Source organism: Acanthochromis polyacanthus, chromosome 9, assembly GCF_021347895.1.
Source record: "Acanthochromis polyacanthus isolate Apoly-LR-REF ecotype Palm Island chromosome 9, KAUST_Apoly_ChrSc, whole genome shotgun sequence".
Lineage (NCBI taxonomy): Eukaryota > Metazoa > Chordata > Actinopteri > Pomacentridae > Acanthochromis > Acanthochromis polyacanthus.
Window position 1 is genome coordinate 41,743,997 of NC_067121.1, and position 26,885 is coordinate 41,770,881.

General features: G+C 39.3%; 1 protein-coding gene and 1 long non-coding RNA gene across 2 annotated transcripts; both read right to left on the reverse strand.

The window, feature by feature from the left end:
* Positions 1-10,680: 10,680 nt before the first annotated feature.
* LOC127535449 (homeodomain-interacting protein kinase 1-like) lies at positions 10,681-13,682 on the reverse strand. The gene is made up of 9 exons (XM_051953543.1): positions 13,602-13,682; positions 13,080-13,294; positions 12,722-12,910; positions 12,393-12,574; positions 12,171-12,294; positions 11,974-12,084; positions 11,809-11,883; positions 11,520-11,692; positions 10,681-11,368 (listed from the first exon to the last, which is right to left on the reverse strand). The coding sequence occupies exons 3-9, from the start codon at positions 12,899-12,901 to the stop codon at positions 11,074-11,076; spliced, it is 1,140 nt and encodes a 379-aa protein (XP_051809503.1). The 5' UTR covers positions 12,902-12,910; positions 13,080-13,294; positions 13,602-13,682; the 3' UTR covers positions 10,681-11,073.
* A 9-nt stretch (positions 13,683-13,691) lies between these two features.
* LOC127535452 (uncharacterized) lies at positions 13,692-22,875 on the reverse strand. The gene is made up of 10 exons (XR_007944315.1): positions 22,733-22,875; positions 21,862-22,305; positions 19,175-19,395; positions 18,360-18,504; positions 17,960-18,068; positions 16,772-17,068; positions 15,555-16,103; positions 14,308-14,528; positions 14,010-14,137; positions 13,692-13,858 (listed from the first exon to the last, which is right to left on the reverse strand). It is a non-coding gene; the product is annotated as an uncharacterized LOC127535452 (long non-coding RNA).
* Positions 22,876-26,885: the final 4,010 nt, after the last annotated feature.

A 26,885-nucleotide genomic window follows, 5' to 3' on the forward strand; every position in this document is an offset into this window, starting at 1 on the left:
TACACTTCTTTGATCTGATTCTTTACCATCATCTCCATCTTAATCTTTTCTGTGAGCTCCAGTCAGACATGGACCAGGTCTCTGTGAATTTCCTCCTCTGAGGTTTCAGTCATTGTTTTGATATGTTAACACAGAGACAGTTTGAGATAGTTTCTGTTTCTTGAGGCTGCTGAACTGTAAGAAGTACTGAGTCTCTGGATGTTTTATTGGACGGTACAAATAAACCAGACTTGGTTTCAGCATCCAGAGAGCTCTACTACAGAATGGCTCCACATCAAGACACATAAAAGCATATTTATGCAATTTCAGCATCACCAGCTGAATGTCAGGTTCCTATGGTAATACAATGCATACAGTTTGAGATACTGTAACTACCTGACTTTTATTGAGTAGAATTAGTCACAAGGTTCAACAGGTTTGCAAATATAACAAATTTCCTCAGCTGAGAATCTGCAACGCTCATAACAAGTCATCAGGAAACGATTTGTTCAAAAGGAGCTGATTTAAATTTGAAGCTCTAAACATCCAGACCAGGTTAGTGATGCAGCATAAGTTACCATGGTGATCCAGCCACATGAAAAGGAAGCCACCTTTCTGACATGGAAAACTGTGACTTTAGGCTGAATGCATCTTACTAACCCACTGATCTTGCTTCATAGTACGGCTGTCTGATGTGGTTGTTATTTTTCCAATGAAAAGTTCAACTGAAATTGTCCAGACTGGAAATCAGATCCATCCATTCATCCATCCATATTCTTCTGCTCGTCCAGAGACAGTCCGAGGCCAAATGAGATATATAATCCCTCCAGTGAGTTCTGGCTCTACACTGGGGTCTCATCCCAGACAAACATGTTCAGAAACCCTCTCAAACAAGTCTCTCCAGAATCATCTGAATCAGATCTCCGAACTCCCTCAACTGGCTCCATTCAGACTACAGCAGCAGCAGATCAACCTCAAGTTCCCTCCAGATGTCTCCTCATCCTCTCTATAAGACTGAGACCAGTCACCCTGTGGAAGAAACTCATTTCAGCCGCCTCTAACCACGATCATGTTCTTTCTACTACAAATGCTGTAACAGACCACCTGTCCATCTCACGTCACATTTTCCCATCAACTGAGATGAAAATTTTAACCCAAAAGGGATTTTATTGTTGAAGCTTCTTTCATCTTCTTCTGAGACATTTGTAGGAAAATTTTAGGTTTTAAATTAATGACCAGAGGAAATAAAATGATGATTCTGGAAAGTGATTTAAAAGCAAAGCAACAGGAAATCTAACAGAATATTGTAGTTTCATGTGTTTGTGTAGATGTAAAATATCTTCAGGTGTGGTTTTGGTGTTGAGAACATCCAGTGATATGAGAGGAGGAACATGTTGAGGGAGGAGCAACTCTGTCAAAGAGCAGAACAGAAAAGGACTCCCACTGTCACATACATTCAGTCTGTAAACCAAACATAACAGATAGTGTGTGGAAGATGCTGTCACTGCATTACTGTGTCATGTTTCCTTTGTTTGTGATCACACTGAAAGGTAGGTTAAAGCAGGAAGAAGAAATGTCTGTAAAGGGTCTGCTTCCAAAAAAATCACTGAAACAATTGCTCACAGAGATAAATGTTGGTCATTAACAACATTTTTATCTTCATTTAGGTTTCAACTGTCAACAACTGACTGCAGTGAAGAATGAAGAGTCCAGTTTAGAAGGCAGCTCTGTGACTCTGACCTACAAATACTCCCAACAAGCTACTGGTGTTGACGAATTTTACTGGTACCAACAACATCCAGGAAAACCTCCAGAGTTCCTCATTTTTCACCTGGGATCACAGAATCAAACAAAAGCCAGACTGTCTGTTTCTGTGAGTTCTGATAAAAACCAAATCAGTATGAAGATCTCCTCTGCTGCAGTGACAGACTCTGCTGTGTACTACTGTGCTGTGAGGCCCACAGTGACAGGAAACAGTAAAACTCTGTACAAAACCTTTGGAGCAAAGACAACAGAAAACTCCACAACATCCACTAGAGGGAGACACACTCTGTTAAAGCTCTGATTTGTGACTTGTTGGACTGATGACAAAGAGAACAGAGAAATGAAGCAGTAAAGATCAGACATTTTAATTTATCTTTGTTTCAAATGGAACATGAATCCTTTCAGGAAGGATTAATCTGATTTGTGTTGAATTATCACTTTCTATATTCAGTATTCTGTTTAAACTTTATGTGTGTCAGCATTTGGGAAGACACAATAAGCCTCATGTGTTGTTAAATTTTAACATGAAGACAACATGAAAGTAACATCTAATTTTGTAAACATACTATCAATATATGTAGCTCTCTGCACACCAGATTATTTGATCTGACAAATAATTTAATTTACCATTTGTACATGTCAACACAGCAAAGAACTCAAATGTTGGCTTTTATTAGTTGCCACACATGGAATTCTACTGATCTTAGAGACCTCAAGAAAAGATGCAAAGTTGACAACAGACCTCTAGTAGGACATATGGAGACATTTATAATTACACTCTGACATGAAGTTTCTGGAGCACCAATATTACTCTCCTTTGAATGTTTTGCACTTATTTCTATTGTCAAAGTCCAACAATTAAAAATGTGACCTCTGAAGAAGTAGAAAGAAATAATTTTGTCTGTGTCCTCACCAAGTTATATTTGTCCAGAAACCAATCCCTTAAAGTTGTTCTAATTGGAAAAGAGAAAAAATAAATCACTTTGATCAAAATCAGAGATGGAGACAAAGTTGCTTCATTCTTTCTGACTTGACACAAACTGACCCACATGTTGAAGCAGCGACTATCTACCATCAGATACATCATTTATTTGATCTCTTCTGATGATATCTCTTGTTTCCAATAATCTGTCACCCATCCAAGGTCCAACTACAGTGAAGATAGAAAGACAATACAAACTTGACATTAAGTCCAACAGAGATGTTGTAACGGCTCTTTAAGACATTCTGTCAATGCAATGAACCCAATATGTGTTGAATTATCATCATTTTCATGCTTTCGTGTTCATTTTAAATCATGTGTTTGGACGTTTGATGAGGCAATTAAAAGCCATATGTTTTAAAATTTACACATGAAGACAACATGTTAACAGCGTGTAAGTTCAACATTTGATAGGAATATAAGTATGTCTAACTATAACACTTTATGTGGTCCTACAAATTAATCCACATCACTTTGTTGACAAATCTAAACAGTAAAATGTTTTCTATCGGATTATAATAGTTGGAACAGCAAATTTTACTGAACTGTCAAACCTCAATCACTGATTCAAAGGTGACAAAAGACTGTATTTAGATGTTGAAAATAATTTTCAGGAGCCTAAATATCACTATTGTTCAATTGTTTTTTCCACTGATGGGTCAAAAAATGAACATGTCTCCTATGTTGAACTTATTTGATCATTTGGGACATTTGATCTCTGAGTGGCTTTGATCCTCTTTTCTGTTCTGATGTGTTTTCAGACAAGACAACTACTGGACCCTGGAGGTCTGGAAGGTTCTGTCCTGGAACATCTTTACATTAAAATATACATGAATCTACTTGGTGATGCTGTCAGGAAACATTTGTAAGCAGACGACACACAGTTGTACATGTTACTTTCCTCCAATGATCTTAAGTCAGAGAGTGAATGAGATCATCATCAGAGACAAACACTCTGTTAGTCAGAGCTGTGAGAGGAAGGAGGAAAGGATGAAGGGAGGAGCTAAACTGGGACTCAAGTACAGAAAAGACACAAACTTTCACAGTGGAGTTTGATCCAAGAACAGACAGATTGTCTTCATCTTCAAGATGCTGTCAGTGAACTTCAGTCTGTTTGTCACTTTGTTTGTGCTCACAATAAGAGGTAGGTGACATATTTAACATGAACAGAGTTTCACTGAGAAGAACTAGTAGATCACAAAGTTCCATCTGTTTTATGTGGAACAAAAGTCTTTAGAGCTGCTGATTGATCTCATTTAATCAATCATCTTTATTGATTAATTTCTTCCTCTGCATGTTGTGTTCTTCTCCAGAGTGTAAAGGAGAAGACAAAGTGATGCAGCCATCAGGAGATGTCATTGCTGCTGAAGGAGACACAGTTACACTGGATTGTACTTTTGAGAGCAGTTACACAGCAACACAACTTAGTCTCTTCTGGTACAAACAAGAAGTGAATAGCTTTCCAAAGTACATTTTAAGACGTGGTGGTTATGGAGATGACGAAGCTCCAGAGTTCCAGAAAGACAGATTTGATGCTCAAGTCGACAACAACAAAGTTCCTCTGAAGATCCAGAAGCTTCATCTGTCAGACTCTGCTGTGTACTACTGTGCTCTGAGGCCCACAGTGACAGGAAACAGTAAAACTCTGTACAAAAACCTTTGGAGCAAAGACAACAGAAAACTCCACAACATCCACTAGAGGGAGACACACTCTGTTAAAGCTCTGATTTGTGACTTGTTGGACTGATGACAAAGACAACAGAGAAATGAAGCAGTAAAGATCAGAGACAGAGCTGCTGTGGAAACACAAAACAATTTGATTGGCTGAACTGACCTGAAATAAATGATGTCAAGAGGTAATGGCCCCGCCCACTGAACTTCATCTCATCCATTCACATTATTTCTTCCTCATTTTGCTGCAGTGGAAGAACATTGTTCATCTGATGTGTGTCTGACTTTAATAACTCCAAAGACATGTTGCTTTACCTCTTTTTGTTTTCATCACACTTCATCGGTGAGTTAAGTTGAGGGATAAAATTTTACTTTGACCTGCTGCTTTAACAAGATACACAGACAGCTTTAGAAAAGTTTTTCTGATTCTTGTTCCGAGAAAATGAAATGATGTTTTGATCAGCTTCTGAACTGAACTGACAGAAATACAGTTTCATTGCTTGTAAATGTCAAATTTTCCACTGTCTTCTCCTCTCAGCCTCATGGACAATGTGAGTCTGATGGCTTCATTTTCTCTACTTTTTCCAGGACTAAAAGCTGAAGACACAATCTCTCCTGTACAAGATGTAGTCATTGGAACAGAAGGAGAATCGGTGACACTCAGGTGTAACTATCAGACAGATGATACTGACATTACCCTTGACTGGTACAAACATCATTCTGACATTCAGGCTCCTCAGTTTATTCTCTGGAAAGGAGCCAAGGGATACACACCTGAACATATTCCTGATCAGCGATATGGATCAGAAACAACAGATACATCAACTACATTGACCATCAATCAGCTAACCCTGGCAGACACAGCTCTCTACTACTGTGCTCTAGAGACACAGTGATACAAAGTGTAGCAGAGGCTGTACAAAAACCTGAACACAGATATGAGACTCCTCTTCAAAGAGGAGGGAAGTGGTATTGAGAGCACAGCTTCATATCAGATGGATTGTGCTAATTCCTGTTTTCTCACAGTCACTGTGGTTACAGCTGCTGATGAAACACTGTGGGAGGATTGACAGGAGCAGAAGATCAGTGACGCCTCCAGAAGAGATGCTGCAGAGGATTTGAGGGAAGAAGTTCATTCACATTAAAATATCCAGAGTTTATTTATGATTCAAACACTGAGAATTCTGTCCATGATGGTAAATTATCAAACTACATCATCTTGTGGTACAATAACATGTTTTTTTTTCATTATTTCTTAGTTGATGCCAAATCTTTATCATCATCCTCCTCTTCATGTTTGTCATTCATCCACCATTTACCATCAGATCAATCATTCCATTGGTCTCATCTGATGATATCTGTTGTTTCCAAAAGTACACATTCTGTCACACATCCAAGATCCAAATACAATGAGGAAGGGGAAACAATACAAACTTGACATTAAGTTCAACAGAGATACTCTAGTGGCTCTTTAAAATATTCTGTAAAGGCAAATAATCCAATGTGTGTGAATTATAATCCATTTCTTTGCCTAATTTTCATTTTAAGTTATGCGTTTCAACATTTGATGAGGCATCAGAAAGCCATCCATGTTGTTAAATTTAAACATGAAGATAATATGGAAGCAACTTGTCACTGTGCACATTTTAAGATTTTTTTTAACTCAACACTGAAACTGATATTACCTATGAGTGCTACAATATTGATAAGAATAACCATTTAATGTGCAATGAATGCATGAGTTGTGCTTGACCTTTAAATGGTAGAGATGGAGCTAAACTCTAACTCCAAGCTCTGATAGACACAGACAGGTCAGGCTGGAAAGTTAGAGCCGCTAACAAAAAATGTTTCTTCTTCTACACAGACACACAAATTAACAAAGATAGAGTTTTGGCTTTGATACACAGCACATTCCTATTACCTTATAGTGTAACAACTAATTGCATTGAAGCTGCTAACTGAAGGTTGTTTTAGGAAGAAAACCACAATAATCCTCCCTAATGGACACCTGCATCCTGACTATGAAATACCACTAATGACTACATCACATCTCAGCTGACAAAGGAGCACGACTAGCTGGTAGAGAGCAGAAAGAAGTTTACAGGAGGGTTCTTCTACAGGGTGCAGCTCCTGGAGATTGGATGAATTGTGTGCCAAGAGATATGGACATATCTGTGCACCAACTAATGGGAGAGCTAAGTCTAAACCACGGTTTATCCCCACCTTCAGCCAATCACATTTCAATATTTGAATTATGTGTTTGTGTTTTATAATAAATCACATTTCACCATACTGGACATGGGCGTAACGGACGCGGGGTACGCGTGGGACATGTCCCCCGCACTTTCCACACTTTTTCAGCCGTTACAACAGCTAAACCCGTTATTAGCATCCAGTAAGGTGTTTTCCCGAGCCGTCTTTGAATGCACCATGAGCGCATGCTAACGCAGGTGTTCCACAGCACGTCTGCTGCTGTGCTGAGCAGTGCTGAACGTGCGTCTGGAGTAATGTTTAGCAAACCAGCCAGAGCTACGAAGGTATTTCAGGTGCAAAATGTTTGAGCACCTGTAACATCGAATTTGTAGTTGTGTACATTGAATTTGTATGTGTATCAGCAAATCTGATTTCCCACACTCTATGAGTTGTGTACTTGTAAAATAATTTGTTGTATGTGTCGACTTTTTTTCTTCCCACAAATACAACACAAAAATACACATTCACAAAATCGTAATTACAGATGCACAAATCACATTTACAGGTGTACAAATCATATTTACAGGTGCACAAATCACATTTACAGGTGCACAAATCCTTCTCTACAAGTCACATATTTCAACACTGACACGCTCACATTTTGCACCTATTGTTGCAGCACACTAAGTGCAAAACATACGTGTGCACGTGTATTGTACGAAGTGAAGCTGAAGTGAGAATTTGAATATGTGCAAATCTGAATGTGAACTTGTGCAATAAGTATGTGAAATAATTTACCACGAGAATAGCTGTGTCCTCTAACACACAAACACAAATTGCTACTTACAACCAATCGAATCCTCCTCACGAGTCACACATTCTCTGTTTTCTACAGGTGCAAATCCAAAATCTACAGGTGCAAATCAGAAATCTACAGGTGCAAATCAGAAATCGTACTTCCGGTCCCGCTGAGATATTTGGTGCAAAACTACAAAACGATCCGATCTGTGTATAAATTCTATGCTCTGAGATTGACAGGCTTTTCGGCCAGTCAGAGAGACGCTTTGCCCGCCCAGCCAATCAGAGGTTTTTATTCCGTCCGAGGTCACTTTACCGACTTCCGGGTGTGAAATTTCACGATGGAGAGAGTGTAGGGAGTTCTTGTTTTGGACGGCTGGTCTGCTCTAATCTCTATAATGCGCATTTCCCAATGACTCAAATAACTTATCCATTCCTCTTAGTATATTGAAATCAAAGTCTATACCAGTGGTTGGCGACTGGCGGCCCGCGGGCCAAAACTGGCCCGCTCACGGAATCGGAGCGCACCCGCCCACAGGTTGGCCCGCTGTTCGATTGTTTACAAACATTTTGGCCCGAAGCCACATCTTCTTGCTGACCCCTGGCCTATACTCTCTCCATCGTGAAATTCCACACCCGGAAGTCGGTAAAGTGACCTCGGATGGAATAAAAACCTCTGATTGGCTGGGCGGGCAAAGCGTCTCTCTGACTGGCCGAAAAGCCTGTCAATCTCAGAGCATAGAATTTATACACAGATCGGATGGTTTTGTAGTTTTGCACCAAATATCTCAGCGGGACCGGAAGTACGATTTCTGATTTGCACCTGTAGATTTCTGATTTGCACCTGTAGAAAACAGAGAATGTGTGACTCGTGAGGAGGATTCGATTGGTTGTAAGTAGCAATTTGTGTTTGTGTGTTAGAGGACACAGCTATTCTCGTGGTAAATTATTTCACATACTTATTGCACAAGTTCACATTCAGATTTGCACATATTCAAATTCTCACTTCAGCTTCACTTCTTACAATACAGGTGCACAAGTATGTTTTGCACTTAGTGTGCTGCAACAATAGGTGCAAAATGTGAGCGTGTCAGTGTTGAAATATGTGACTTGTAGAGAAGTATTTGTGCACTGTAAATATGATTTGTGCACCTGTAAATGTGATTACGATTATGTGAATGTGTATTTTTGTGTTGTATTTGTGGGAAGAAAAAAGTCGACACATACAACAAATTATTTTACAAGTACACAACTCATAGAGTGTGGGAAATCAGATTTGCTGATACACATACAAATTCAATGTACACAACTACAAATTCGATGTTACAGGTGCTCAAACATTTTGCACCTGAAATACCTTCATACAGAGCCAGAAAGAAGCAAAAAACTTTACAGTTCTTTCCAAGCAAACCGTGTAAGTTGTGTGACCTTGTTGGATGCAAACAATGTTAGACTTGTTAGCTAAATGATGACAAGGTAAAACGTGGCAATATATCAATATGTTAAGCTAGTTAACAATAATTTAAATGTGGTTGCTTCTGTTACATTACTGCTAATTAGTTTATTCTTGGAATAAACCCAGTCCTCTTTCATTTCTGGGCAGAAGATGTGCTCACAATTGCTCTCCATGTATTTAAGTCTTTTGGTCCCAAAAGAGGAGAGTCAGGGAGGAGAAAAAAGAATAGGCTATCTATGGTATAAATTTACAACTGTTTGTTACTCCATCTCTTTCTAATTCTATCTCAGAATTTAGATTTTCAGATTTTTAATGATTATTTCCATAACAAAGAGCAGAGTCAGACAGGAGATGGACCAGAGGCGGCGGCCAGCAGTAATGTTGACCATGCAGGGTCTGCAGAGGTGAAAAAATATAAATAGAAGTGGCTGAGAAAAAAATATGTATCTATGGGTTAAAGTGATTTTAAGGTTAAATTCTACTGCAATTTTTACTCTTCCTAATGCTATTTCAGAATTTTTCTTACCACATTTTTTATGTTTATTGCTATAACAGAAAGAGCAGAGTCAGGGAGGAGATGGATCAGAGGCCAGCAGCAGGGACAAGGATGTAGGGTCTTTACAGGTAAGGAGAGATTATAACTTCCTGAAAATAAGATATCTATTGCAGGGAGAAACCAGGCAGTACTGATCATTTCATGTTCAGTGTTTGGCACCTTTGACTACTCGTCCAGTAGATGTTCAAGGGACATTGTTGTCAACTAGAGTTTGGCCACTAAAACTTTAGATTTTATAGTTTAAAGTTTTATACTTTATAGTTTAAAGAACTAGCCTAGTTGGTCCCCTGGTATTGTACTGTGGCTGTTAGGGATTATGTGGTTCTTTAGCCACTAAGGACGGTGCAATTAAATGGAAGAGAATGATAAATCGCTCAGAAAAATTTGTCCCCCTCACTTCTGAGATGGTGGTTACGCCCATGCAGCAAACAAACAAACATGGTGGAAAAAAAGAAAAGAGAGGAGAACCTACTGGAACTGTAGTTTGACAGCAAAAGGAATGAGTGGATAACAAAAAAATTCAATAATAATTTTTTTGTTTTTTTTGCTTTGAAAATGTGGTTGTTTTAGATTTGTAATTTGTTTTTCTTTGGTTTGGGGAAGTCCGACCGTCAAGACTACAGCAGAGGAAATTGTGTTTTCAATAACTATTTTTTTCCATGGTAAATTCTTTTTTTTTTTTCAATGACAACCAATACTGTCTCTATTTTAGCTCCATGAGGGAATGCCTGACCGTCTGAGCAAACAATGAGCTCCGCAAAATTAACTGCACAACGAAAATGTAAAGGATTACAAATGATTAAGACTGATAGTTATGGGAGACTTGTAAGTTGCAGAGTGCAGGAAAAATAACTTCATCACTCATTGCAATGAGATGTGCTTGTCCCTTTTAACCCTTGTAGCACCACTTTGTTTACAAGGCATGTTTTGTTTTTCAAAAATCTTCAAAATGCACACTCTTTTTAGAGTCAGAAACTGTAAAAATGGAAAGAGTGGTTCAACTTTCCCACTGTTTGTCATAAATACCATCAGTTTTGTGTGGTTACATAGAGAAAGCATCTTGAAAATAAGCCTAAAATTGTCAGATTTCATTGTAGTCACTTTATTTAAAATGTCAAATTTAAAAATTCACCAAAAATAACGATGGAAATTGTAAATAAAAAAAGAAACCCAAAGACTCTCTGCTCTGCACGGCAACTGCGAAGCCACGACTGACTCAGGGCAGTTGTGAGCATCAACCATGTGACCAAAATCCAGACACTTTTTAGGTGAAACTTTCAATTCATTTTCAATACATTTTATTCACCAGTTCAAATGGGTCATCACAAGACACTTCAATGAGGAAAGTAAAGACAAAATAATACAGAGAAATCCAACAAATCCAAAGTTTCCTTTGGATTCCCTGTCTGAGCAAGCACTTGGCGACAGTGGGGAGGTAAAACTCCCTTTTTCAGGAAGAACCCTCCGGCAGAACCAGGCTCAGACAAGGCGGCCATCTGCCTCGACCGGTTGGGGTGAAGGTAAACCCAGCGAACGATGCTGAGGTCAGGAACTGATACGGACTTTTATTGATTTTAAAACAAAAAAAAAAAAAAAAAAAAGGAACTGTAAGTCCGAAATGTGGATCCAGTCCATTAGTGCTGCTCAGTTCATCACATCAGACGTATCACATCCTTAAACTTGGACACAGCAGCAGCAGCAGAACGTCTTCTTTCTCCAGGAGAAGATGCGTTCGAAGCAGTTCTTCTTCTTTGTCTTTGTCCTTCTCTGGTCCTTCTCATTGCCTTTAGTGTCTTCATCATTGTTTCTGTCTTTGCTGGTCTCAGTGTCTTTAGCAGTGTCACTGTCCTCAAGCTTACTGCTCTTCAGGTCACTTTCATCATCGGGCAAGCCTGTCAGGTTGATTCTGTTCTCTGGATCTGCAGGCTTAACCGTGATGGACAGGCTGGTGGAGGGTCTCGGTTCATCGCTAAAAAAGGAAACATACACGGTTGAGTTTACATCCGACAAGCAGAGAACGTAAACATGAAAATCACCAAAAGTCCATATCAGTCTTTTGTCACCTGCTGGGCTGCTAATGTCTCACAACCTGTGTACAAAGTAAACAGAAACACACTTACCAACTGCTGGTGGGGGAGTTGCTGCTGAGGTAGCTTCTCGTGATAAAGGGATGCTTCAGGATACCACTGGGGGTGATTCTGTCTTTCTCGTCCCATTGAAGCATCGCCTTCAGGAGCTCGATGCACTCCTTTCTCTCATCAGCCTCTGCTAGGTTGTCCGTCTCAGAGCACACCTGGTGAAGAAAACATTTTGAAAGTCCAACAGTGGTCAAATCACCTTCCACCGTGAAATGTGAATGCCATAAATGAAGGTGAATTTTCAGCAACTAGCTGCTGCTTCCTAACGTACCGTTTCGATTTCATCCAGAGAGCTGAACTGGTAAACTGCGTCGTCGAAATGGGTCCCAAAACACTCTGTAGGTCTCTGAAAGAAGAAAACAATCATGCTTACTAAAGTCTTTATCTTATTGAGTGAGTAAAGGTCAGAGGTAAAATCACAGTCGGAGTATTGTACCTTCAGCTGCCACAAACCATCAGGCATTTTCTGAAAAAATAATTCTGATCTTCGTCCAGCATCGATGACATGTTGTGGCGGGACACCCAACAGACCGATCATGCGTAGGAGCTGCAAACAAAACATAACACCATGTTAGACCTGAAGTTAATCCTGTGACGGCTTCTAATGTGTTTCAGCTGCAGTAATTTACTCACTGTCCAGTATTCGGAGTCTGTTCCGAAGAGACCATCTGAAGTCATCATCCTCTCCATCACGCAGCCTAATGACCAAATGTCGATGGCCTCAGAATACGGCAGGCCCAGGATGATTTCTGGAGCTCTGAATGTGGAAAAAACATCAAATGAAGATGTGACACAGTAGACAATAAGGAGACAGCGCTGAATTAAAGAAGTTTAAAAAGTATCAGTATTTCATACCTATATGCAACTACTTGGAGGAGCTTTCCCGCTTTGGTTTTGGAGCTGTACTCGGCCTCACCAAAGTCAATGAGTTTGACTCTGAAGGGCTGCTTCACACGATCCACCATCATGATGTTGTCTTCCTTCAGATCAGCGTGGATTATGCCAGCACTCTTTGTCGTATCCAGAGCTACAGCCAGCTGCAAGTAACAACATTTATCAGGAGTTTGTTAAAGAAATCTGTCACATGACAATAAAAGCAGAAGTTGTAAAGGTTCCTGAAACACCCATGTTGATTCTAGCACCACTCAAGGAGAGAAATATAAGGAGACAATAGAAGGTCATACCTGCTCAATAATTGTGCGGACGTGTTCCAGTGGCATTGGCTGTTGTGAATTCCGCAAATAGTCCCACAGGCTGATGTCCAATTTTTCAAACACCAGTTGCCGCTTATTTTTTATGAAGACGTCTCCTTTGTAGTCGATGATGTTTGACTGCTTCGAGTTGTGGCTCACGAGCTTTTTCATGATTTCCGCCTGTGGAGAGACAATATGTTTGCTGAGCCACAGAGTCCAATCAGTTCTTCTCAACAACTAAAAAGTACATAACATCACCAGTACCACTACTCAGAATATTGTAGTAGTACTACCTCTTTTTGAAAAATGTCTTTTTTGTGTCACTGTTCAGCTGAAATCAGTGTCTTACCTCATGGTCTAGATTGCTCCATTCGGGCACCTTTACAGCCACGTGCTCTTCGGTGTCGTTCTTCACACATTCCACCACTAATGCAAAGCCTCCATGTCCGATTTCTTTCACGAACGTGTAGCCTGTTGAGACTTCGGAACGCTGGCTTGTGGTACTCTCCTCAGAGGAAGATGAGGATGAACTTTGAATGTTCTTTTTGAGCTTGTCACAGAAGCCTGAAAGTGAAGCAGACACAAATGAGAAACATATTCTATGGATGTCTTGTTGAACCATTGGTAATCTACCACACCGATGTCATCTCAGTTTTCAATCATATTTGCTAAATATTGAACCAATTATCATAAAACAACAGCACTGAGTGTTACAACCTGTTCTGAATTGTGTTATAAGGCATATTGGACAGTATTGCAGCAAAACTACATGGATGTTTCCTCAGAAACTCCAAAGTGTTTACTTCATTAAACAGAAGTCTGCTCTTTACAGGAGTACTGGTTGGTTTTAGTTATCCAGTTATGACCAAACCTGAACACTTCTTCTTTATCCAGGAGAAGGCGCATTGGAAGTAGTTCTTCTTCTTTGTCTTTGTCTTTCTCTGCGCCTTCTTCTTGTCTTCATCATTGTCCTTGTTGTTCTCAGTGTCTTTAGCAGTGTCACTGTCCTCAAGCTTACTGCTCTTCAGGTCACTTTCATCATCAGGCAAGCCTGTCAGGTTGATTCTGTTCTCTGGATCTGCAGGCTTAACCATGATGGACACGGTGGTGGAGGGTCTAGATTCATCGCTAAAAAAGGAAACATACACGGTTGGGTTTACATCCGACAAGCAGAGAATGTAAACATGAAAATCAACAAAAGTCCATATCAGTCTTTTGTCACCTGCTGGGCTGCTAATGTCTCACAACCTGTGTACAAAGTAAACAGAAACACACTTACCAACTGCTGGTGGGGGAGTTGCTGCTGAGGTCGCTTCTAGTGATAGAGGGATGGTCGAGGATATCACTGGGGGGGGTTCTGTCCTTCTCCTTTGAGTTGTGGCTCATGGGTTTTTTCAGGATTTTCACCTGTGGAGAGACAATATGTTTGCTGAGCCACAGAGTCCAATCAGTTCTTCTCAACAACTAAAAAGTACATAACATGAGCAGTACCACTACTCAGAATCTTGTCGTGGTACTACCTCTTTTTAAAACAATGTCTTTTTTGTGTCACTGTTCAGCTGGAATCAGTGTCCTACCTCATGGTCTTGACAGTTCCGTTCGGACACCTTTATGGCCTCGTGCTCTTCAGTGTTGTTTGTCATACGTTCCGGCACAAATCCACAGCTTCCATGTTCCAGGTTTTGCATCAACTTGTAGTCTTCTGGGACTTCGAAAGGATGCCTTGTAGTACTCTCCTCAGAGGAAGATGAGGATGAGGATGAACTTTGATTGTTCATTTTTATCTTGTCAAAAAAGACTGAAAGTGAAGCAGACACAAATGAGAACCATATTCTATGGATGTCTTGTTGAACCATTGGTAATCTACCACACTGTTGTGATCTCAGTTTTCAATCATATTTGCTGAATATTGAACCAATTATCATAAAACAACAGCACTGAGTGTTACAACCTGTTCTGAATTGTGTTATAAGGCATATTGGACAGTATTGCAGCAAAACTACATGGATGTTTCCTCAGAAACTCCAAAGTTTTACTTCATTAAACAGAAGAGTGGAGTTACTTACTTCACAAAGTTTGGTTTATCTAGATTTTGCTGAAATGTGGAAGTCTCTGAGTTTGGTGTTAAGCTGGTTTCACTGAACTACTCAATAAACGAATAAATAACTCAATAAAATAAATTGAAATGGTGTCTCCACTCAGAGATTTTGTGTTTGCCATGAATTCTACAATGCCTTTAAAAACAATTTAAAATTTCTCAGCATTGTTTTAATTTTGAAAATGGCATTTTAAATGACTTAAATGACATGTTGCAAGTTAAGGAAACAGAATGAGCTATTACCTTACTTATTACATTACTGAATGAATTTACTGATCAGAAAAAGTGACCTTAACTCTTGCTCACATCAACACATCAGATTATCATTATATAACTCCAAAATGAATATTTCCCAGTAGAAAATCCTGCTATCCCAACATATCTATGTATTTGGTCATGGTTATAGTCAAATTATTCCAAGTTTGGAGCTTTAAAACCATATTTTGTCTTACAAACATGTTTGTCCTGCTCTTTACAGGAGTTGGTTTATCCAGTTATGACCAAACCTGAACACATCACTTCCCTTCCACACTGCTAAGATCTTACTTTTTAATAACAAGATGTTAAAAATTACAAGACCAGTAAAAAACTGAGTGTTACATCCTGTTCTGACTCACAGATTTCATTACAAATTGGACAGAGTTGTAGAAAAATAGATTTTAAAACTTCCTTCTGAATGTTTCCTCTGGTGTTTGCTTCATCAAGCAGAGCAGTGAAGTCACTTACCTCAAAAATGTTGGCTTCTTTGGGTTTTCTTGAAAGGTTAAAGTTGAGATTAATCTCGATGTCCTGCTCGTTTCAAGTCGTCCTGTTGTCTTGTTGAAATCTGGAAGACACTGTGCAGAACTGTCTGCACCCTGATTTAAATGCAGCACTACCTCGTTCAAATGTAAACAAAGCAGCATATATGTAATGTTGTTATTTTTTAAACTTTTAGCTGTCATATTTACTGTAAAGAAAGCACACAGTGGATAAATTTGGGTTCATGTAAAATGCTGAAACACTGGTGTAGTCATTGTATATGAGGAATATGGCTTTCCAAAGGGAACAAACCTGGACTTAGTTGAGCCTTTGCAGAAAACATGTTGGGGGTAAATTGTGCCATCAATTATGTTGAAGTAAAATTTAAAATGTTCCATCTCATATAATGTAAGATCTGTCTCCATTTGTTCATGGATGACCTGATGGGCTGAAAAGTCATTCTGTCCATCTTCATCTGCCACCTGACGTATGAACTTCCCCTTCTTTACTTCTCCTACACTGCAAAAAGTCCTCCTTCAAAAACAAGAATAAAACCCACAAAAACAAGTGACATATTACTTAAACTAAGCAAAATTATCTGCCAACAGAACAAGAAAATTTGGCTTGTCAAGATTTTCCAAAACAAGTAAAAATATCTAACCTCAATGAAACCCAAAATACCTTAAAATTAGTATATTCTCACTAATAAGTGCATTTTTCTTGGAAGAAATAAAAAATATGAGACCTCTTTTCTCAATATGTTGAAAAATATTCTGAAATGAAGCAAATGCTCGTGCCATTGTCTTGACATGATGATATGTAGTAAGCATTACATTACTTGAAAAGTTATACTAAAATCTAATTTACTTTTCTTGATGGAACGGCAACAGTTCAGAATATTTTCTCTCTATGTAGGATAACTTTCTTAAAATTCTTAAAATGAGCCAAATGCTGTGGAATTCAAAAATATTCATGCTTATAATCAGTGATCCTGACTACAAGAACAGTAAATGTCACTTGCTTAAATGAAGATACAAATCCAATTTCTTTTCACCTCTTTATTCTATTTAAGGTGCAATCTGTATCAAAAACATTTTACAGAAGAAAGTGCTCTGAGGAGCCCTGAACAAATGCTAAGACCTGAACAAACTGACTGGTCTAACATTTTCTGGAACTACAGAACAACGTACAAGCCTACTCACTGAACTTCCTCCACTCAGCCATAGCTTTTTTATATGAAGAAGTCATGTCTTGGTCATGGATGGCATCCATGAGGACCTCTGTCTGCAGCACAGAGAGGAGTGTGGTTATGCACTTGGGGTATGTGAGGTGAAAGGTGTAGCAGCATGCCATGATGTACATCACACTGAGATGTCCTCCTTTGGGAAGATCAGCACAGGCATGGTTCCGATGGCCAGAATGCAGTTGCTCTCACAGACGATCACTACAGGGCTGGAGAGCGGTCTTGCGTTCAGGAAAGCGTTGGGGTCTTCCACAGACTGAAACACAAATAGAAATATGAGGCTAATTAAGTGTGAATTGAAGCTTATTTGTGTGTGTGTTTATGAGAGTAAACTAAATGGATATGTGGCAGGGTAGCAATGCTCGTCTTTGTCTATAATTGAAATAAAAATGAATATGTGGAAGTGACACAAGACAAGAAAGTGTAAAAGAAACAAAGTAGTTGTGAGCCAGTGTTTATGACTTTTTATGGATGTGTGTCAAGGAGCCTACTACACAGCCTGCAACTACAGCTGTCATTCTGTTTTGCCTGACTGATGTGAGTCGTCCAGATATGTTCTTTGTAATGTTAGACACTTTTCTTTGGTCATTGCCAGGCTCTAGTAATGCAACAATATTCTTCATAAACAGCTTCACTGGGTTAAGGCAGTAAAAGCAGTCTGATGTCAAAATATTGGAAGCATTTATCATTTCTGTTTTGTGGGATCAAATACACAGGCGAGTTCAGTGATTGTTTAATTTCTGAAATGTCTTTACTCAATCCTGTCGTTTGCTTCTTTTTAGTACTTAAGAAGTGCCGTGATGTAGCTTGATAGGAGATGTCAGAATTGACCACATTATATGCCACATGACATATGATGTGCTGTAGAATACATCTCTTTCAAATTTGTTTACTTCTGTGGCTGTATCACAGCTTATGTTGCAAAGAAAATGAAACTGAGCGCTTCACCCAGTTTCTTAAAGTAGGCCTATTCCTTTCTCAGTGTGGCAATATGAATGTTTTCAAAATGCAGTGGTGTGATGTATCAAAAGCAAATATTTACAATAAAAAAAATCAGGAGAATGTCTAAAAATGCGGTCCCTTAACAATAGAGTTTAATAGCCCTGTTGTAAAGCATGTGAAAAACTATCAAACATCATTTTTTTACCTCAAGATGTGAAGAATGCCCTCACTTGCATGCCCCAACTTCTTGGGTGGAGCAATGGGTGATGGGAAGACGTCTGGCAAAGCTTTCATCATCGCAACCCCTCGCTTTACTGTGAAAAACAAAACCACCTAATTTTATTTACTGCAGTCAGTTATGCAAAAAACTACATAAAACAGTAACAAGACAAGAAACAGAAGTGAGTGTGGTTGGGAGAGACTGCAAGAAGCAGTAAACTGCAGGTGGGAAAATGAAAAAAGCACATGGTAGAAGTGGTTAGGATGGTTGACAAGTTATGTAAATGGAAAATACTTGGTGGATGTGTGAAACTGAGCAGCACCAGCAGCACTGACTACTGTGGTCAGCTCATGGATTCTTAAGTCATCAAATGATAAGTAATTACCTTTATCAGCCAGTGGAGGTCTCATGACTTTTTTGAAAACGCCATAAAACTGGATCTTCTCACAAAAGGTCTTCCAGCGGTTCTTCAGTTCAGCTATGAAGTGGGGGTTTCCTTGATTGAGGATCCGCTGCAGTTCATCCATTATCTACCACAAAAGGACACATAGCAAATACCTGTTAAATCAACATTCCAATCAAAATCTAGTCAAGAAAAAATGTCTGGACCCATTATGTAAAGACCAAACAAATGAATTTCCCTTCGGGGAGCAATAAAGTTCTATTCTATGTAAGTAGAAATTGCAGCGTGACCTGCTTTGTGAATTATGAAACAATTTGTGCAAAAAAGAACCTGGCCAACATCTGTCCTTAATTTAAAAAATGGAAAATGGCTAACAATCTATCATTTGTAAACTAACATACATGCAATCATGCATCCATCCATCCATCCTCTATACACCGCTTTATCCTCATTAGGGTCGGGGCTGACTCGGGCGAAGGCGGGGGACACCCTGGACAGGTCACCAGTCTGTCACAGGGTTACATACACAGACAGACAATCACACATCTATGGACAATTTAGAGTAACCAATTAACCTCAGCATATTTTTGGACTGTGGGAGGAAGCCAGAGTACCCGGAGAAAACCCACGCATGCACAGGGAGAACATGCAAACTCCATGCAGAAAGATCCCAGGCCGGGATTTGAACCGGGGATCTTCTTGCTGCAAGGTGAAAGTGCTAACCACTACGACACTGTGCAGCCCCACATACAATCATATTAAACATAAATCAACTTAAAATGATTTCATTTGCTTACATGATCCACTTCTCTGAAGCAGGGATATGCTTGAAGAATCTTGGTAGGTCTGTCGTGCTCCTTCAGAACATCAGAGTCGATGTAAGCCCGTCTTGCTTGGTATTCCAGGTCCAACAGCTGGGCAACATCCTTCTTGTTGGGCCTGGGCTTGGATTTGTATAGCTCCTGCAGAACTTTGTAGTGTCTGGCCTGGTTCTGTGGGCTGTCAGTAGTTTCAGGCCCTATTGTTGAAATGAAATTATGATTACTGTTTCACTTTCTGCCATTACAGTTTGAAGAAACATACAAATATTCAAAGTTACTGACTTTTAGTTTAATCATTTCAATGTTTGTATCTAAAACTAAACCATGTATAAATGACTTCTAAAAAGAAATGTGACAGTACATCCACAACAACTCACCACACTTTCTCACAACTCAACTCCATATGGAGTAGATGTTTATTGATGTAGCAAGACTGCAAAGGCTCTGGAATTCCTGAGCTGATCAAAACTCAGATAAGCTGTCCCTCTCTCCAGCACTGACCAACACCCATCTCTATAGGAGGATTGAGACATTTGTATTTCTGTAGGTTTTCATTCACAGAAGGATGGAGCTCCTGTGAACATTTAAACCCCTGGAATAACTTCTTCTTTTTAAAAGACAATGACTTTCAATTATATGCTATGGATGTTTGTTTAATGAACTTTCATGCTAAAATCCCTTTTCAGCTTTAGGAGACCCTCAGCCGGAGACGTCTCTGCCTTCCACAGATCAGATAACAAGTCGTAAAACTTTATGGCTGAAGGCTGGAGTCACCCTCTCCCTCTCTTTGACTGAAACAAAGAGACTGGAACTGAACTTACAAAACCTTGCCAAATTAATATTTCTGGAATGTATTTTGTGTTTACAGAATTACCAATGTCAGTGGAAATCATTCATCATTAACATGTCCGAAAATCAAGATTCTATCTTTCACAGAAGCTGATTTATTAATTTGTGATATTTAATCTGATTCCTTCTTTATTACTCCATTTAGGTTGAATGATGACCGTTGTATTTACCTGTTACCAAATCTCTGACTTGTTGTTATATTCTCACTGTGATACATATTTTTAATGTCATAAACATAAACATATAGTTATGAATGAAATGATTCACATCATATGAACATATGTATTAATCTACACATTTCACTTTCACGCAACTGAATATGGTGGGATAGACAGATCGTGTTTTGCGCGTTTAATATCATATTTTAATCCATTCTGGATTCCTCTTTCTTCTCTACTCTGTGAGAACAAAGAGATTCCAAATTCCACCAGACTCGCGCCTAAAAGTTCTCTCTCTCCGCCCAGGTCCTCCCCTTAGCTGGACCCACAGATAAAGTCAGCCGTATCCCACATCATCTCTCTTACCGCTCTTACTCTCTTGCCCGCTTCACTTCCCTTTCTTCACTACCTGAGGAATCCATAACAGAGATTCCCATTATTTTCTGACCTAAAGCGCGTTTTTTCCTATCTTCGAAATTCCCTCACCATCTCAGTTTGTTAACTATTTATCTCTTAATATTTTTGTAACTTAAGGAGACATTTTGCTCAATTTTAAACCGTTATTCGTTTTAATCTGAAGAACAGATTCAGAACCAGCATTTATTTTTCTTAATTTTGACCGTTTTTCATCAACACCCGTTTTTCTTGGCTAAAGCCTGAGAACCATCATTTTTAAGCACTCAGCTGAGAACTCCGGAGACCTGCTGGATCAGGTCTTTGCATAGAACCGATCAACCCGCGGCAGGACATCCAGGCGGCCATAACGACGACACACCGCTCCGAACCTGCCAGTCCAGACGGTTGTGCTGCTTCTCTGAAGGCCCTGCACGTCCCAGCCCATGACGGTTCACTTCAATAACTCCAGCTGAGTTTGCTCTGATTCCATTCTATGGGTGATGTACTAACCGCTTGGTCATTTAATTCACTTCATCAATTTATTCTTTTACAAATCATTAGAATTCTTAATCCAAATTACCGGTTACCTCGTCAGGTTAGCTCTGGCTAATCCTCACCATATTTCCTTCTCTCTCACACCTACTTCCACATCCCTCACACAAGCACACACACACACACACACTCCCACATTCCACACACACATGTAGTCCTGCACGCACACACACACACACCATATCTACATTGTATATAGTTCACTTGTCATTATTTTCATAGAATAGTTAATAAATACCTCATTTTAGATCAAACTACAGTCTTGTGTTTCTTTGTGTAGAATGTGGTCAATTTAACCGAGGATTCAAGACTTTTTGATATGAGATTGATCAAAATGTTTATGAATATTAATTTTTTTTAGTGAAATTAATATTTTTCCCTAGAGATCGAGGGTGGTGCCCCAATTATTAATAACGAGAGCAATAAATCATAACGTAGTACTGCTACATTGATAATAAAATACAATATTTCTTTAGCATATTCCAGTGAAGTAATAGTTACGAGTCTGAAGTCTTAAGTCAGCAGGAGTATTCTCTCTCTTTCTCTCTCTGCTCTTTCCAGTTGATCCACCAGAACCAGACTGAGCTAAAGCTGCTACCATGAAAAGATAATCTTGATGATTAATGATTAATACCTTAAAGGTACTCCCCCTTTTCAATACTTGTAGCAATTTTAATACAAAAATACAATCTCAGTATGTGCTCTTACCATCCACCTGTTCAGCCTCCGGGGAAGTGCCTCCAGACTGCGGTGATGTTTCCAAGCTCAAAGTTGAAGCATTGGACCTGCTGTCATCAGTGGGTGACCCATGGCTGCTGCTCTCAAAGCTGATGGCCAGTCGCCTCTTTCTTGAAGGAGTTGCTCCCTGCTTCTTTTTGGGGGTTGTCACATTTTGGACCCTTCTCAAAAGCTGCTTCTTCACAGATTCCTGACAAAAACATGGAACGTAAAAATCACATTGATCGTAATGAAATTACGGCATAAAAGCATAGTTTAATGTCCACACAACGTTAAAATCGGATATCATCTCATTTTCACCATGAGTGGTCCTCCAAATGGCTTTCCTTCGGAAAAAGTGCTCAGGCCCCGGAAAGAGGTCACGCAAGTCCACCTTAGACAGACTGGGAAGCAATTCTGTGCTAATATTAGCAGCTGAAAAACACATACAATCACACTGTAAATATACAGTATGAGGTCATAACCTGGTTAAGTCAGTGGTGGCAGCACAGAAGCACAGCTTAAGCAGGAACATATATCTACATTTAGCTAAAGTCTAACCATGATTTTGAACCCAGCCGCGCGCGCGCGCGCCTCCCCTACCAACCCTCCGCAACCATTCTAACGTGCAACACAAAACATGCTAAAGCTAAAGTTAATAGCTGCCTAAAAGTTGTTCCTTCTGTTTCTGACAATAAAATAATATAAACTATTTTTACGGCAAGACTTTTCGTGTAGCTGTTCACTGTTTCTAGCCCACATTTGGCTAGAAGGTCAGTTTGTTCAAACTAGCATGTGAGGACTTAGCTAACTTCACAATTAGCTGACCATGCAAAGACATGTAAAAGCAAATTAACATTACCTTTCAATACTGCAACTGTTGTAGGATCCATGCCTGAAAAAGCATTTCGAGTTTCATCCGTGGCGTAGTCAGTTTATAGGATTTCCAACAGTCTTGCAAACGGCAGAATTGTGCACAGGTAACCTGCTGCAACTGACCCACTGCAGACGACAGTTGTCGGACTCTTTCTGGCCGTTCCATTTGGAATGTACCATGTCATAAAATGGGGGGAGGCATACATGTTGTACGAGGGGAGAATGTTTGAACTAATGCAGTCATAATTTGAAATTCATACAGTATATTGAAAAAAATATTACTGCATGCAGTTAATTCCATAAATTACATTATAAATACGAATAAAAAACATTAAAAAAAAATCTTAATTCATAGAACTCCCCTATGTTGCTAGATAATGTGGTCAACAGGCCGTTGTTTTACGTAATTTTCCCATCTCTTTCAGAGACTGCAGAAGAAATTTTACCTTCCTGTAGGACTTAAAAATCATTTTTGAAAACTTGTTGATGGCTCCCATTTAAAATTGTGTCTCTGATTTTCAGAGATACCAAATGCATTGCAGGTTGTTCTGTACAAAGATGAAATAGAGGTCTGTAATACACTAAGATCATTTGCATGAGACCCGAGCAAACGTAAATCCAAAATACAGGTTTAATAATTGTAGTAAATGGCAATACTTGCATAATTCAGAAATCAATGATCCTTGCATACATAGTGATTGGTAATATGCCAGAATGTGGATTAGTCAAAAATGTATGTCTTGTTGATTCTCTGCTTTATTGTTTGTAATACCAACTATTTCAAACTATACACTTTGATAGAAAAGTCATCGCATATCAAGTTCAGGTCCCATACCTTGCAAAGGCTACTGAGTCAGTGGATGCTGAAAAGCTGGTGGATTATACCTCTCATTACACAATCAGCAGCAAGAGTCATACCTTTGTACAGGTAAAATATCATCTTGCGGATGTAATAGAATTATACAACAGTGAAAAATAACTCGCAGTGCTCCCCAGATGTCACATGCTTTTAAAGCTGCCCTGTAATTTGGAAGCACTTATCTGAATGTACATGAACTATTTCTGATTGAAATTGTTTGAATTTTCCATGTTAAATGTTTAAATATTAACTATCAGTTTACAGTACAGTTCCAACTGTACTAATATTTAAGTACATATTTTTATTGTGGCTGCACAGCGTTGTAGTGGTTAGCACTTTCGCCTGCAGCAAGAAGGTCCCGGTTCAAATCCCGGGGTGGGCCTGGGATCTTTCTGCATGGAGTTTGCATGTTCTCCCTGTGCATGCATGGGTTTTCTCTGGGCACTACGGCTTCCTCCCACAGTCCAAAAATATGCTGAGGTTAATTGGTTACTCTAAATTGTCCGTAGGTGTGAATGTGAGTGTGATTGTTTTCTGTATATGTAGCCCTGTGACAGACTGGCGACCTGTCCAGGGTGTCCCCTGCCTTCACTCAAGTCAGCTGGGATAGGCTCCAGCACCCCCGCGACCCTAGTGAGGATAAAGAGGTGTATAGAGAATGGATGGATGGATATTTTTATTGTTGCATAGATAACTAAACAGTAGATTTCATTTGGCTGTGATGTGTTTTAATTATTTGGAGGGATACAGTCGTGTCAAAGTCATGATTTCTTATTTCATGCTTGAAATAAGAAATTATGACTTTGAAAAAGAAGTTTTGTACTTGTGGATGTTGATGAAGCAGCTTTGTAACAGTTAATATTCTAGTTTCAAGCATGTATTACTCAATATAAGCCATAAAATCTCAGTAACAAGCTGTAATATCTTACTAAGATAATTTAGGACCAAAACACTTAAAACAAGTAAAACACTCTTACATAAAATCTGCGTAGTGAGAAAAATTATCTTATCAGACAAAAAATAAGCAAATATCACCCTAATTTGAGATATTTAATCTTACTTAGATTTCAGTTTTTGCAGTGTACAGAATTATTATATAGTCTACCTGATATTCGACCAGCGAAGTATTTAGATTAGACAAATCTAATAAATAGCATATGAAACACTTCTTGTTGTGCTGTCAAGAAGAGTTTCAGGAATCATAAGGGGAATTATTTAGCTTGAAAGGTTATGTATAAAATTGAGGTAGCTGGAATCTATACAAGTTAGGGACCAAGATGTGAACAACAAAACAATTGAGGCACTGAACTTATATTTATGCACATTTATTAAGCTAAACTAAACAATAACAACAACAATAACACACATTAAGACGAACAACGACAACACAAAACGAATAAGATGGTGAGATGTGAATGATGGGAAAAGGGAAGGAAGAGAACACAATATTTCAACGTAACACTGGGATTAATATTACAATTGAAATATGGAGTTCTGAGGGAAAAGGGATAAATAGACCACACCTGAAAGAAGCCGTCAATTTGATAGTAGGCTTATTTGTTAGCCTGTAAATTTTATCTTTGAAAAGAGAATTTGAGAAAGTTGCACCAAGTTCCAGTGACTGCAAGGTACTTGCGTGCCGTGATGATGATCGGTCGACCTTGGTTGATGTGGGTCGGAACAACGGTGGACAGAGTGGAGCCTCAGAGTGATGGATAGCAAGGTCGACTTCAAAATTCAGGAGAACTCAGGAGAACTCAGAGTGGTGCTTTCAGGAGAACTCAAAAGAACTCACAAAATTCAGGAGGACTCAAAATGGTGGTTTCAGATGTGGTCTTTTAAAGGGGTGCCTTTGCATATCATTAACTCAGCAGGGGTCTGGTACATCCCCTGTCAGTGGGGCCTGATGTCCAGATGTCCCTCACAGAGTTACATTTTCAGGTAATTTCTGTAACTTTCAAAAATATTGAAATTTGGTGAACATGGTTTTTCTAGGAGCATTACTGATAGATAGCTGATTAAAATGACACCAAACATGCTCATATGTGATCGGCAGACATGTTAAAATTATGACATTGATACTAATCAGGAGGAATAAAATATTAAAAGTAAGGCAAGAGGTAGATTAATCACAAAGTCATTGAAAAGTTCACTTGTTTGGTGAAATGGATGTACATAAAGGGAGTTTTGTAAAGAATTGGGAGATGATTGTCTTTGTTAGCTTTGAGGTGAGTCCAGAGTTCCTTTGTTTGTGAATGGAATGTCTTTGAAGTGTTTCTCCAGGTTTCTGAGCTTCCCCTCTTCTGTGATTCAGGAATCAGTCAGAATTTTATTGCCCTCAATTTGGTTCCTTTGAAGGCTTGGTGGTACTTGGGTGTTTTGAGCCAGTCTCTTGCTAAGACAGGTCCAATACACATCCTGGAGGTCTGTATTGGGGGGAATCCTTTAAAGTCAGCTCTCGGCCTCGCTTCCTGCTGACTTGGTTCTTCCCACATCCATGCCAGACATGTCCCACATCTGGCATGGTGTCCTGGTGTCCCTCTTGCTTCGCTGATCAAAAGGGGAGCCTCGTCTCCACTGTGGCTGTGAAGGTGTTAAATCTGTTCTTGTCATGTTCCACTGCTGATAATGGCTGGTCGATCCTACACCAGAGATGATGGTTGGAATGTAGATTGAGTGGTATGTTGAGAACTTTGCCTCCCGGCTCAACTCCCTCCTCATCATGATGGTCCAGTACAATGACCACAATACTACAAATGCAGCAAAAGTCCACCTGTCCATCTCACGCCCCACTCTCCATCACTGGAGGAGAAAATCTTGACCCAAAAAGGATTTTACTGTTGAAGCTTCACCCATCATCTTCTGAGAAAGTAGGAGGAAGAGTTTGGGTTTCCAATCAATGACCATAAGAAATAAAATGGTGAGTCTTGAAAGTGGTTTAAAAGCAATGCAACAGGAAATCTAAAAGAATTACTGAGTTTCATGTGTTTGTGTCTAAAGCTGTGAAATATCTTCAGGAGTGGTTTTGGTGTTGAGAACATCCAGTGACATGAGAGGAGGAACATGTTGAGGGAGGAGCAACTCTGTCAAAGAGCAGAACAGAAAAGGACTCCCACTGTCACATACATTCAGTCTGTAAACCAAACATAACAGATAGTGTGTGGAAGATGCTGTCACTGCATTACTGTGTCATGTTTCCTTTGTTTGTGATCACACTGAAAGGTAGGTTAAAGCAGGAAGAAGAAATGTCTGGAAAGGATCTGCTTCCAAAAAAAACACT

What these genes read in the sequence shown, in the direction of transcription:
- LOC127535449 (XM_051953543.1), bottom strand. Translation starts at nt 12,901, where the DNA reads ATGAAAAAGCTCGTGAGCCACAACTCGAAGCAGTCAAACATCATCGAC. An exon ending in CAGACTCCGAATACTGGACA is followed by an intron (nt 12,085 to 12,170) that starts GTGAGTAAATTA and finishes TTTTGTTTGCAG; the next exon opens with CTCCTACGCATGATCGGTCT. An exon ending in CTCTGGATGAAATCGAAACG is followed by an intron (nt 11,693 to 11,808) that starts GTACGTTAGGAA and finishes TTTCTTCACCAG; the next exon opens with GTGTGCTCTGAGACGGACAA.